Below are 13649 nucleotides of genomic sequence, written 5' to 3'. Positions count from 1 at the left end.
AGAGGAAAACAGGGAAGTTCATTAAAAACCCCCACAGCTCCTGTCACAGAGCAGTGCTAGCCACTGAAGGCTTACAAGCCTTCTTATAGAAGTGGTCCAGCAAAGAGTGGTAGATTTCTTAAAGCAGCGGGACTAAGGAGAGGGTAGGAGGCTGCGGAAGAGTCAGCCTGGCTGGTCAGGTCACTGATGGAGGATTCTACTTCCCAACCCACCAAGGATGGCACCAGAAGGAGAGAGACAAAAAAGTAGGACTGCCCCTCGTTTCACTAATCCTTCCCCAGATGTTAGGTAAACAAACACGGGCAGCCAGGCTCCTGCACTTCAATCATCTTTGGCTCAACAAGAAGAACGAGTTCTGTTTCTTTCACCTACAACCTCCTAGTCCAAGGAGATCTGTGCGTTATCTCCTTCAGAAAGTCCACTGCACTTCCTTCAAGTTCAAATCCATTTTACTTTTCTGCTGATAGGTGGAAAGGTTACGGTGTGTTGTTTATCAAATTTGGTTTGATATCTCTGCAAACTATCCTTCCTCCTCTTCCTCTTCTTCTTCCTCTTCCTCTCCTCCTCCTCTCTCTCTCTCTCTCTCTCTCTCTCTCTCTGTCTCTGTCTCTGTCTCTCTCTCTCTCTCTCTCTCAGTGCATGCACACACATGCGCACATGTGTGTGGAGAGAGAGAGGTGGATGTGCGTGTGCCATGCTACACCTGTGGAAACCAGAGGACAGCGGTAGGGGCGGGTGCTCTCCTACCACTACACCTATTGGAGTTTGACTTCAGATCGGCAGGGTAAGAGTTGGTGGCAAGCACCTCTCCCTGCTAGGCCCTCTCACCAACCCCCTGCTAAACTTTAGCAATCATTTATCTCGTCATTCTTTTGTATTTTCTTCATAACTGGATCAGTGGTAAAGAATTCACTTATTTTATTCCATATCCGTGAATATTACATTCCTTTGTTACTCTTGCCCAATTATGTTAGCTTGTGCTTCAGTAAATTAAAACTGGTGATGATGGACATTTTCAGTCTGACTCATTAAGTGAGCTTTTTTAACACATCAACATTAGATAATTGTATCAACTACAATACAGGTAGTTTTTCTCTCCCTTTTATTACATTGGAAATAAATCTATTTCTAATTTGATAATACCTTTTACTATGAATGGATGTTAATATATTTCTAAGTTACATTATCACATTAGCAGTTTATAATGCTTTCCATATATTAATAAAAACATAATGATGACCAAAGTTATATTTCTAAGATATAACAGTAATAGCTTTTCATGGTAGACTTTGATTTTTAAAATACGGCTAGGTTTGGTGAACTAAGTTCTTCTAGATTTTATATTTGTGATGACGAATGAGGCTGGCCTGTAGTTTTCCATCACATGTGGCTCTCACTGGTTTTGGACTCAGAACTTTCCAATCTTATAGCCAGGTTGGCTGGCATTCTTTTTCTGAGCTCAGGGATGAGCTCAACTGTAAGTTGCTATATCTTTTTAGTGCCGTGACCAAAATACTTTGAATTATTTAAAACCTTTAGCTATTTCAAATTTCAATGCTTTAGAATAATTTAAGCCTTCTGGCTATTTATGAGTTGGTTTCAGTAAGTTACATATTTGCAAAGCCTTACTGTATATTTTTTAATAAGTTTAATACCTCGGCGTTTCCAAATGTACCACTGTGAAGTTGTTTAGCTGTTCCCTTTCTAAAGCATGCAGTACCCACAACTATGGTTTTTAATTTTTCATGTTTACCCAACCTTTATATGCTTTCTTTGTCACTCTTGTCAAAGACATATTCATTTCTTTAGCTTTCCAAGCACATTAGCCTTTGAATCCGTTGCCCCTCTTACAGTGACCTTCTATTGCATTATGAGTGCTTATGGTCCTTTCCTGCCTTAGTCCTTCTTTTTGAACATCCCACTTAGTTCCTAATTTCCTTAGATGCTGAGTGCACTGATTTTAGGACTTTCTTATTCTCTAATACAAGCACTGAAAAATGTTTTAGCCACACCCACTAGATTCTCTGTTTTCCATATCGTTCATTTCAGCGTTCTTTCTTATTTGTCTGATTTTATTTTGTGGCCCATAAATTCTTTGTACTGTGCCCATACGTACATGCATACATATATACACACAAATATATATTCCTTTAGTTATTCTTGTTATCATTCCTTTCATTATTGCACTAAAAGCGAATACCACAGTCAACATAATGATAGTCCTTGTGGAAGGCTATTTAACGACCAGCCTCATCAAGATTCATGATGTTTCTAAAGTGCAAATCTACTTGTCACACTTGTTTCATTGCCTTTAATGTCCTCTCGGACTTCACAAGCTGATCTTTTTCTCTGGCTTGTGCACAGCTCACCAACCAAGAGCCTTCCTTTCTCATCCTGGACCCCAGCAGCACTCAACCCTTCTACCCCAACTCCTAGAGACTCTTCTCAGTCCTTTGCCTCTCCAAGGCTTGGTTCAGTCCGTCACAGACGTCTAAGCCATTCTTACTTGCATCAGAGGCAGGCTTCCAAACCTCCTTCCCATTTAAGCCACAGCCCTAGGCTGTGTATCTATCTACCAGTGGTCCTCTGAATGGCAGGAGATCAGTACACCAGTCACCAATTTGCCTGAAACCAGTTTGACAAAGAACCCATTTGCTGATCAACCATTTTGGTGAATTTATTAAGTTTCATTGTGTATCAAAATTTTAACACAGTTATTATAACCCTACAGTGTTGATCACAGTTCCCACTAACTAACAAGGATCAATATGGTGACAGGCACCCTTAATTAGGGACCCCTTTCTTGTCTCCTGTATCTCAGAATCTGCGGTCAGTGCCCCCTCTACATTTCCGCTGTCTTTGTCTGTATCCAGACACTTTCTGAGGTCTTCTCTTGTCTCTGTTCCCTGTTCTGCTCCCTGGGGCTAGCTTTCTAGAGTAGTAGCTAGGCTATGCATTTTGTCAATTTCTCCTCCTCAAAGGCTCCCCTGCAGAGTCCTGATGTTCTCACCCAGAGCCTTCCTGTTGGGGAAAACAGGACCAGAACAAAGATAAGTTAACCATTTCTTTAATGGTTCCATGAGGACAAAATAAGAGCCATCTAAATAAATCAGAGACTCTCCAAAGAGCTCTTAGAAGTTCTCCTCCAGGACTGTAGAGATTGCTCAGTGAGAGCTTTTGCTGCTCTTGTGGAGGAGCCTGTTCAGTTCCCAGCATCTGTACCAGGTCACTGCATGTAACTCAAACTCCTAGAGATTCTGTCTACTGGCACCTGTTCTCTCTCTCTCTCTCTCTCTCTCTCCCTCCCTCCCTCCCTCCCTCCCTCCCTCTCTCTCTCTCTCTCTCTCTCTCTCTCTCTCACACACACACACACACACACACAGAGAGAGAGACCTATACACGTAATTTAAAATAAAAACGTTTGAAAAATATTCCCTACCCAAATCAATTACTCTAGGCTTTTGAATACAGGAAATAAGCAAACTGGTTCGCTGATAAGGCTGGCAACTCTGTGATGGTGGTAACAAGTGTGATGTGAAACTGGGATGAAAAGTCCGGCAAAGCCAAACTCTCAGGAAAACAGTGTTCAATGCAGGCTAGTTTCATGTCAGCTCCACACAGGTCAGGATTATCTGAAAGGAGAGAACCTCAATAGAGAAAATGCTTCCATAAGATCCAGCTGTAGGCAAGCTTGTAGGACATTTTCTTAATTAGGGACTGATGGGGGAGGACCCAGCCCATTGTGGGTGGGGCCATCATTGGGCTGGTGGTTCTGGTTCTTTAAGAAAACAGGCTGAGCAAGGCATGAGGAGCAAGCCAGTAAGCAGCATCCCTCCCTGGCCTCTGCCTCAGCTCCTGCCTCCAGGTTCCTGCACTATTTGAGTTCCTGTCCTGATTTCCTTTAGTGATGAACTAGGATGTAGACGTGTAAACCGAGTTAACCCTTTTCTCCCCAGCTTGCTTTTACTCATGGTGTTTTGTCGCAGCAATAGTAAACCTAAGACTAACTAAATGCCCCCAAAAAGGATTTGAAAATAAATCAGTATAAACTCAACAAGCCCTATAGGAAATATAAAATTGTTTTTACATTTCTTAGAATAACATATTTATGCACATGCACTTGAATATGCTTGTTAAAATATATTTATAAAGGGATTCAGAAGCCCAGTCTTTTTTTAAAAAAATCAAGCAATCTTAAAATACTGCTGAGAAGAACATCTTCATGACAACATACTTCCTGATGAAACATATTAAAATGTGCCATTAACACATAGGGGAGAAAAAAATATAGCCATATCCACTATATTAAATTAATTCTGCTTAAAACACGTCTTTGTGGAGTCTGTAAGTTGCTAAAGCAGGTGGGCTCTGTTCACAGCGTGAACTGAACCTTCAGGCCTCTCGTGCCTTAGCCTCCAGTAACCGATCCTGGGATAGCCTGCCTCATGAACTGACCCGCTCCCCTCTGTCTGTCCAGTCAACATGATCACCAGTCAACAGGTGTGCAGTGAGTCTCACTGCCATCCAGGAAGATCATCTACATTGTGCATCTCCAGAATTATAAACTGAGTCTTGACATGAAATTTCCAAAAAATTATGTAGACATCGAGGTTGATTTTTTTTTAAGTGTGCTGACTATTGCTTGGGGCAAAACAAAGCTTTACTGGAAAAACTGAACATCTGTTTACAAAGCCTTTTGCTTTAATGTTTTAGATGTACTTATTTTGACTTTATGTGTATGGGTGTTTTGCCTGCATGTATATCTGTGTATCATGGGCATGCCCATGTCTGCAGAGGCCAGAAGAGTGTGTCCCATTCTCAGGATCTGGAGTTACAGACGATTACAAGCTCTCATGTGGGTGCTGGGAACTGAACCAGGATCCTTTGTAAGAGCATCTATTGCTCTTCGCCACTGAACCATCTCTTCAGCCCAGGCTTTTTCAGGTTATATATGTTTGTTTATTACACATATGCCTTCATGTGGAGGTCAGGAGATAACTTGCCGGTGTCTCTCCTCTCCTACATATGAAACCCAGGGCAAAAGCTCAGGTTATTGGGCTTAGGGAAAGACAGCCCAAGCCATCTCACCAGTCCCCTCCAAACACTTCTATTGTCCCCTGGACTCAACGATAACTTCCATTCCCCAAAGAGATGTGGACAGAAAAGAACTGGGCCTTCCCACTCTTCACTCTTCCCCACCAGACACAGCAACGCTGCAGCTCCCAGCTCAGCTGCCTCCTCCTCCTCTGCACTGAGCAGCCACTGCCTCCTGAGGGGTTCGTCCTCTGGACATCTCTCCACATGCTGCCTCCTCTCTCTTTATCCTGACTTCAACCAAGGTGCAGCCCTCATCATCCTCCGCCAACCCTACTGGAACCATCTCCCAGTACCTCCTCCTCCCTCCCTGATTTAAGACTTCTCCTGTTTCTAATCTCCGCACTGCAGGCACAGCCATCACTCTGAAACTCGGATCTGCCTACGTCACCAGTTGACAGCTTCCCTTTAATTACAGGAGGAAGGCTACTTTCTAGAATGACTCTCAAAGCCTTCACGACACCGCATTTCTCCTCTGGCTGTGCTGTTTCTGTGGTGGGTGACCTCCTAGGGTCATCAGCATAGTACCTCCTGGTACTTGCTCTACAGCTCCAAGCACCTTTGCTTCTGCGGTCCCTCACCCCAAATATCACCAACTCTGTATCCCACTGGCTAAACCGCAATCAACCTTGAACGTTCTGTTCAAGTCCTTACTCTTCCAGGAAGCCTTTAGTAACGTGGTCCCTGAAGCTGGGGAAATTGCCAAGACACTGAATTGATCCACCAGGGAGCTCCCATCTCAGATGACACTAATTTTCCTGTCTTTCCTCTTATTTAATAAGGGCCATGTCCCCAACACAAGAGGTTACAACGCTCATAATACATGTGTGAACCTAACTTCCTCATTGGAATCTCATTCTTTTGTCGGATTAACATTCCTTGATTTATCTATCAATTCAACAGCCATTTATTGGTGGATTTCAAAAATGTGTCCCTCCCACTCAAGCCTTTCATTTTGCTGTGCAATATTCTGATTTCCTAGACACCTACAAGCCATGGAGAACCTACCATTTCGCCTTTTACGTACCCATTCTAGAGCTTGCAAAGAACATTTATTTTCCGAATATGTTTTGCGATGACTCAGTCGTATCATTTTATGTGTTTCTTGTTCAGCGGCAACTGACACCCATTCTATTATCTGGCAGACTGGTGTGTTCGGTGCAGTGTGGCAGCCTAATAATCTAGAACAGCGCAGATCATCCTCGCTGACTTCCATCTGCTGAGAGCATGTCTCAGCGGCAGCCGTCAGAGTTCAATACGTGTTGATAAATGATATTAGCCAAGGAACAACAGGTTATTATTATTTCCCAGTGGGTTTTTGAAGCCACTCAGCCTTAGCCTGTGTCCCTGCTTCAAAAGTCAACCCGCCCACTGCCTTTCACAGCTAATGGGCACCAGTTTGTTCTTCAAGTTCACACGGGGTCAAGTTTAAAGAGCTTTGATGTAAATCCTAAACTTTCCAAATAAATCTCCAAAGCGAATCATGGAACTGAGAGGGCAGGTGGATGCCAGTCTATAGAAGGTTTTTGTGGGGTGGTCATCTAGTCTAAAGGCCCTGGGTTTGAGATGGGATAAGAAAATGTCTGTCATTCCAGGCATCTGGTGGCAAGAATAAGCAGAATAAAGTGATATTTACACACACACACACACAGAGAGAGAGAGAGAGAGAGAGAGAGAGAGAGAGAGAGAGAGAGAAAGAAAAAGAGAGAGAAGTAGATTCAGAAATTATATATCAATACTGATCAACTTCATTAATATGAAGTTAACAAACCCAAGACATTTTTTGAGAGTTAAGGGAATTGCTGTCTTTCATAGAATGGGACAGGAAAAAAATTACTTTACAGTTAGACATGAATCCCCAAATTACAGAATTAGGGATCATTACTGTTCAGGTATGGTACATGTGTGTATGTCTGTGTTCTCCTCTTTCTATGCATGTAGCGGTATGTGTGTGTGTGTGTGCGTGTGCATGTACATGTGTATGCATGTGATGTTTTAAGTGCCAGGGGTTGTGCTGAGATTCAACTTCCCTCAGGTGTGTTTGGGGCATTCCTACAGGTCCTTCACCTTAGGGAGGCAGGGGCAGGAAGGTACCCTCCCTCGAGGGACACGCAATAGAACTGCGAGAGTCTCATGTAAGACTGTATTATTTTCAACCTCAGAAATATCTACCAGAAAATCAGGGACCATGACCTCCTGGACAAGAGGAAAACTGTAACAGCACTGAAGGCTGGAGAGGACCGGGCTATCTTTCTAGGGCTGGCCATGATGGTGTGCTCCGTCATGATGTACTTCCTGCTGGGGATCACACTGCTGCGCTCCTACATGCAAAGGTATTGCCATGGCCACCGAAGAATCTACCTCCCTCTCCTCCTCTGTTCCCCATTGCTCATTCAGCCCTGACGTCATCTTTCTCACCTTTCCAAAACCTGCCTAGGCACCTGGAACACAGTGTTCTCTAATGTTATCTGAGGATAATAATAATAATAAACGGAGGCTGTGTGCAAACTGTCTACTGTGAGCTGGCCGCCTTCCACATATTGCTCATATCTTGCTCATAGCTACTCCGTAAGGGAAGTATAGGTACTCCCATCATTGCAGAGACACCAAGGCCCAGAGGATGTGACACAGGGACTTGGGAAATGCCTTTCCATAAGCAATCCTGCAGCATGATCGTGAGAACCTTAGTTCCAAACCTCGAACCCACATAAAAAGCCCAGGCATGGTGGCATGCTCTTGTAATGCCAGCATTGGAGAGGTGGAGACAGGCGATCCCTGGAGCTCACTGGCCAGCAAGTCTAGCCTAATTCTTGAGCACAGCCCATTGAGAGGCCCTGTCTCAAAAGAAACAATGTGGGTGACATTTGAGAAACGACATCCGAGATAATCCTCTGGCCTCAACAAACACACGCAGAAATATATTCACATGAGCATGTACACATGCATCTGCACACACAAACATGAACATGCACACATACGTGCAAATGCACCCACATATGAGTGCACACACACACACACACACACATGTCACACAGTTCAGTGTGCCACAGCAACAAACGTGACAGTTAAGCTTCCAAAGCCACATCCTACAAAATAAGTCTTGACTCTTTCTACTCAGAAAGTCTGTCATGGCCTTTTTTTTTAATTTGCCCTACTTCTCCATCACCCAGTTTCTTTGGGAACTTTCATATGCTGAAGCCAAAGAAGGTCAGAATTGATTGGTTAGAAGACAGACCCAGCACTAGGTATTCTGAAACTCTCTAAATGATTCTAACGTATTGTGAAGATTGAGAGACTTAATCTCTTAAAGTAACAGAGTTTGAATCCTTTTCATGTCAATGTTTACCTTGGGTTGACTGAGTAAGGAGAAGCCACTAGGTGATGAAACCAAAGCGTGTCCTCCTGCATAAGCCAGCTGATAAACCCCCACAGAGTCCCACCCTCTGCCATTCAGACCCTGAACCCTGGAACTTGGCACATCTGCCAATGGTTGGACTTGAAGAAATAAGACCCTTTCATACGACAGTGGGAAGTTTCAATTCAAGAGAAAATCACACCATTTTCTACCACTTGTTTCTCTGGCTAAATTAATGCTTTTGTCTTGGAAGGCAAGTGGAGCTGAAATGTAGCAATTTGCTCCTCTTTGCCATCCTGGTCGGCTTGCTCTTTCAGCTGCCCTCTCTTCCACCGTGAAAGTGCGCTGCCTCGGGGCCCTTTGCTGAGTCCAAAACCTCTTTCAGATTCTCACACCTGCTTAGAACTACATAGGATGTATACCCCACCCTCTGGTTATAAAAACAGATTCTAGCCATTCGTGTTCCAGGAAATTCAATTTGCGACACCAGAGGAGACTGAGTCTAGCAGACTGAGTCTAGTCAGCTGGCGCATGCAAAAGTACAGGAGCTATCCACATGTGTGCAGCAAAGGGCAAGGTTGTTATTCATTGTGAACATATGTTTTCCGCTCAGTGCCATACAGCTCATATCCAGAGGCACACATCGATTGCCTCTGTGTTACTTCCTAATTGCAAATGCCCGACTTGATCGCAAAATGCAAGTTACTGTCAAACGAAATTCAACCAATGGTTAGCTGGAATCTCTCTGGCTAAAATGACCCCGAGCAACCTGATGGAGCCCTTTATCTGCACTGAAGGGGTTGTCTTCTGTTGGTTTCCTGAGGGTGCACGTCATGCCAGAATAAAGCAGAGCCTTAGAGCAGGGGAAAGCCACAGTTTCTGCCACTTACCAACTGTGTGTTCTTGACTATGTTACCTGATTTCTGTGGCCCTCTTTTCATTCACCTTTCAAAGGGATTAATAACCAATATGTGAAGTTGTTGAGAGAGAAAAGAGAAAGTAATCTGTGTAAATTGCCAGTTGGGATAAAGGCTACAAGTAGCCATTGCTCTTGACAACTTCAAAAGGTTGTTGTTATCTGATTTACCATGTTGGAATGAGTTTGTTGTACAGTATTGCCCAACCCTAAGCCACTCTGCCTTTTTGCCACCTTTCCCCAGTCACTACCTTAATAAAGACTCTTTTGCCTACAAACCAGGCTGTGGTGGAGTTTAGAATGAAACAAAAAACTGAGCAAGAGCTGTGCAATGCAGGCATACGGGGAAAGAAACGGTTACGCTAGGCAGGTGGCACAGAACTGCTATCCCTTCCCTCAGACGACTAAAGCAGCAGAATCACACCACTGACACCAGCCCAGGCTGCAGAGCAAGACCGAGGCCATTCTTGCCTAGCTGGTGAGACTGCCTCAAGAAATAAAAACTAAAAATAAAGCATTTGTTAGGCTTACCAGTGAATTCAAAAAGGAGAAAATAATGGCTTAAAATATTAGTGAATAATATCAATATACTAGGGAATATAGTGGTTGTCACCAAGAAAGTTCTTGGGCACCAAAGCGTGTGTTGTGTCACAGCTTGCCAAAAGCCGGTCTGTTCAAAATCACAACATTGCACAGACCTATGGATCACAGATACTGGGGAGTCCCATGCAGCTCAGTAGAAAAGAGACAGTCCTCTGCAACCTCACCCTCCTGCCCAGTGCCTCCTGTTCTGTGATCGTTCTCGCTCTTTCTCTGCAGTGTGTGGACAGAAGAAGCTCAGTGCACCCTCCTGAATGTGTCTATCACAGAAACATTTAACTGCTCCTTCAGCTGTGGGCCGGACTGCTGGAAGCTCTCTCAGTACCCTTGCCTGCAGGTGTACGTGAACCTGACTTCCTCCGGGGAGAAGTTCCTCCTCTACCACACCGAGGAGACCATGAAGATAAATCAGAAGGTAGGAGCCCTGCTCACTGTACCGGGGCATCTGTCTGTACAGCTTACCCACCTCCCCTCCCTCCCCTCCTCTCTCTCTCTCTCTCTCTCTCTCTCTCTCTCTCTCTCTCTCTCTCTCCGCTCTCCCCTTTGCAAGTATATCAAAGGAAACACACCAGGAAGTATGCTTGCTTCATTCACAGAACTCACTCTGGATCTTTCTACAGAAATGCTGGTTTGCCGTACAAGCTACGGACAAGCCATTCCTTCATTTCGTGGCAGAGCAATTTAACTGTGTTTTCTGTTTGAGAGAATATTTCTATAAAGAACCTAAGTTTTTGAAAGCAAGAACAGAATTTAAGAAGGAATATGAGTGCCCAAATACCTACCATGACTTAGAAGACATGGAGTAAAACTGGCCTTTTCTTTTTTCCACATTTAGTTCTGTGACTTTGGGTATATAACTACCCTGACCCTTGGCCTGATTTTTCAAAAGGAAATTAACAGTCACTTACAAGGTCATTATTACAATTAAGGATTAGAGTAGAGAATGTTTTTTTTTATTTTCAAATTTGTTTATTTATTAAAGATATCTGTCTCTTCCCCGCCACCGCCTCCCATTTCCCTCCCCCTCCCCCAATTAAGTCCCCCCCCAGCCCGAAAAGCAATCAGGGTTCCCTGCCCTGTGGGAAGTCCAAGGAACCCCCACCTCCATCCAGGTCTAGTAAGTTGAGCATCCAAACTGCCTAGGCTCCCACAAAGCCAGTGCATGCAGTAGGATCAGAAACCCATTGCCATTGTTCTTGAGTTCTCAGTAGTCCTCATTGTCCGCTATGTTCAGAGAGTCCGGTTTTATCCCAGGCTTTTCCAGACCCAGGCCAGCTGGCCTTGGTGAGTTCCCAGTAGAACATCCCCATTGTCTCAGTGTGTGGGTGCACCCCTCGCGGTCCTGAGTTCCTTGCTCGTGCTCTCTCTCCTTCTGCTCCTGATTTGGACCTTGAGATTTCAGTCCTGTGCTCCAATGTGGGTCTAGAGTAGAGAATGTTGTAGTATGAAATTGAACATGTGGTCAATAGTGCATTGTGTGTGTGTGTGTGTGTGTTTGCACATGTGTGTATGCATATTCTTTCTTTACATATGCTATATTCATAAAGGCCCAGTTTGTAATACTGCTCATATTAGTCACTTTTCTGATGCTATAACAAAATGTCATGACCAAGGGCAATTGAAGGAAGGTGGTTTATTTTGCTGGATGGTTCCATCATGGCAGGAAGGTAAGGCAGCAGGAGTTGAGAGACAAGAAAGGGAAATGAGATGAGGCTATCAGCTCCCAAATCCTGCCCCCCCACACACACACAAACACACAACACATTTCCTTCAGCTTAACTCCACCTCCTCATAATCTTCCCAAACAATGGCATCAACTAGGGACCAAGTATTCAAACAACTGGGTCTATGGAAGATGTTTCTCATTCAAAACTCCATACTAATGTATTAAAATCTAATGGGTAGGTGCTTAATAAACATGCGTTATATTGAAGCTATACATATTATTTGCTTTGATGTTAGGCATGGTGGTTTCAAGCCTATAATCCCATGCTCAAGAAACTAAAGCGGGAGGATTGCCACAAGTTTGAAGCCTACCTGGGCTACTAAACAAATACAAGGCAAGCCAAAACCATGTAGCAAGATCCTGTCCCAAAAAATGTTTATATTTATAAGGTCTATGAAGGACTGTGGTGACCAGTAAATGTTTTAGTTGAACCAATCTGCCGTATGAATTTCAAGTGTTGTGTATATTAGGTTTGGGTTTTATAGCAGCCGCTTAAATACCCAGAATATTCTTGAATAAGCCAAGACAATCTGATTCTGGCCTCCAATAGCACCATTGGTGCTCATTTCCAGGAAGCAAGTGAGCCTCATGAATGCTAATCGTTCTTGTAAAAACGATCGCCATAGCCATCCCTTCAGTGATGGCTACAGAGGTTTAGGTAGCTTGGGTTCCGTACTAGCACATGGGCAGCAAATGGTGTTGCCACAAAGGAGTAAAAACAAACCCACCTTGCATTTTAGTTACAACAACCTGAAAGAATTCTTGCTAATATCTCTGAAGGCTCTCCTTGACGAGTATTCCAGAAAGCCTTATTTGAAAATGCTGCTTCTGGTGTTCTTTCATTTGTGGTAGGCAGAAACCAGAGTAGTCATGACAAGGCTCCGCACACCCTCCCCAGCTTAGCCCTCCCCAGCTGTTTGTTTCCTCCCTGCCAGCCAGATTTCTAAACAAAGCTGGCTTGTGCTGGTGGGTACCTGTAAAACTCTCTGGTCTCTGAGGAACTGGAAAGCCACAAAAGCTGAAGAGGAACCAGACAGTAAGGGCTCTTTCCACTTCCTCAACTGGGTAGCCCATCACTTCGGCTCTGGCTCCATTACTTAGGTGACAAACAGGGACTGTGGTTCCCATTATCAATCCCAGGTACATGTTTAGGATCAGGACCTTGTCGGCGCTCTGTGCGGTCATGGGCCCCATTTGGTTTCTTTGACCCACTATTGTGTTTTTAAATGTGAGTCATGACTCCATACAGAAAGCTGCGTGTAATACAAAAGGTACAGCTCAAGTATTTATTATCAAGTGCTCCCCATTAACCACCACAAGAGAAACAAAATGACACTTTCCTTTTCCCCCAAAATACCCTTCCTGCCCCTCCCAATAACACAGGCATTGCTCTCTCCTGGTTAACCACCTCCCGAGCTATCACAGCGACTGTCTCTGTGTTTTCCTTTGTGGCTCTTATCACCTAAGCACATATCCATAAACACTGTCTTACTTTCCTGCAACTTAAGCCTCTCTGTATACGGAATCACACAGACTGCACCCGTCTGTCTGGCTTCCTTCACAGAGCACGGTGCTTGGCATCGTTTTGTCGGGGTGAAATTCATTCATTTCCATTTCACTTGGAATGTCAGCTTAGTTTTTCACTCTCCAGCTGATAGACATTGAGTTTTCTACAGCTCAGGGCAAGCGTAAATAGCTCTGCCACAGATGCTCTTGTGTATAACTCTCTGAGCCCAAGCCACCAACCCCCACACTCTGTCAGGCGTAAATCTGAAGGTGAGATACCTGGGTCATAACATGACATATGTGTGTCATAAAGCTCAGAAAATAATGGCAGGGCTTTTCCAATGCACCTGTAGTAAGAGGATTCTTCGGGTTCCAAACGCTCACCATAACTTTACAGTTGATGTGGTGAGGTCTCCTTCTGGTTTGCGTGGCTTTTCGAGTGCCTGCCATCC

The 13649-nt window shown here is 44.1% G+C and overlaps 1 protein-coding gene across 1 annotated transcript in view; it reads left to right on the top strand.

Moving 5' to 3' along the window:
- The window catches only part of Kcnmb2 (potassium calcium-activated channel subfamily M regulatory beta subunit 2), a 248816-nt gene that overhangs the window by 218421 nt on the left and 16746 nt on the right, over positions 1–13649 (top strand). Inside the window, exons 3-4 of the mRNA XM_075950490.1 lie at positions 7257–7427; positions 10185–10380. Of these exons, the coding sequence (XP_075806605.1) occupies positions 7257–7427; positions 10185–10380 (367 nt within the window). The remainder of the gene's footprint in view (positions 1–7256; positions 7428–10184; positions 10381–13649) is intronic.

Source organism: Microtus pennsylvanicus, chromosome 16, assembly GCF_037038515.1.
Source record: "Microtus pennsylvanicus isolate mMicPen1 chromosome 16, mMicPen1.hap1, whole genome shotgun sequence".
NCBI classification, from domain to species: domain Eukaryota; kingdom Metazoa; phylum Chordata; class Mammalia; order Rodentia; family Cricetidae; genus Microtus; species Microtus pennsylvanicus.
Note: the sequence above shows the minus strand (reverse complement) of the source record. Positions and strands in the feature narration are given on the sequence as shown.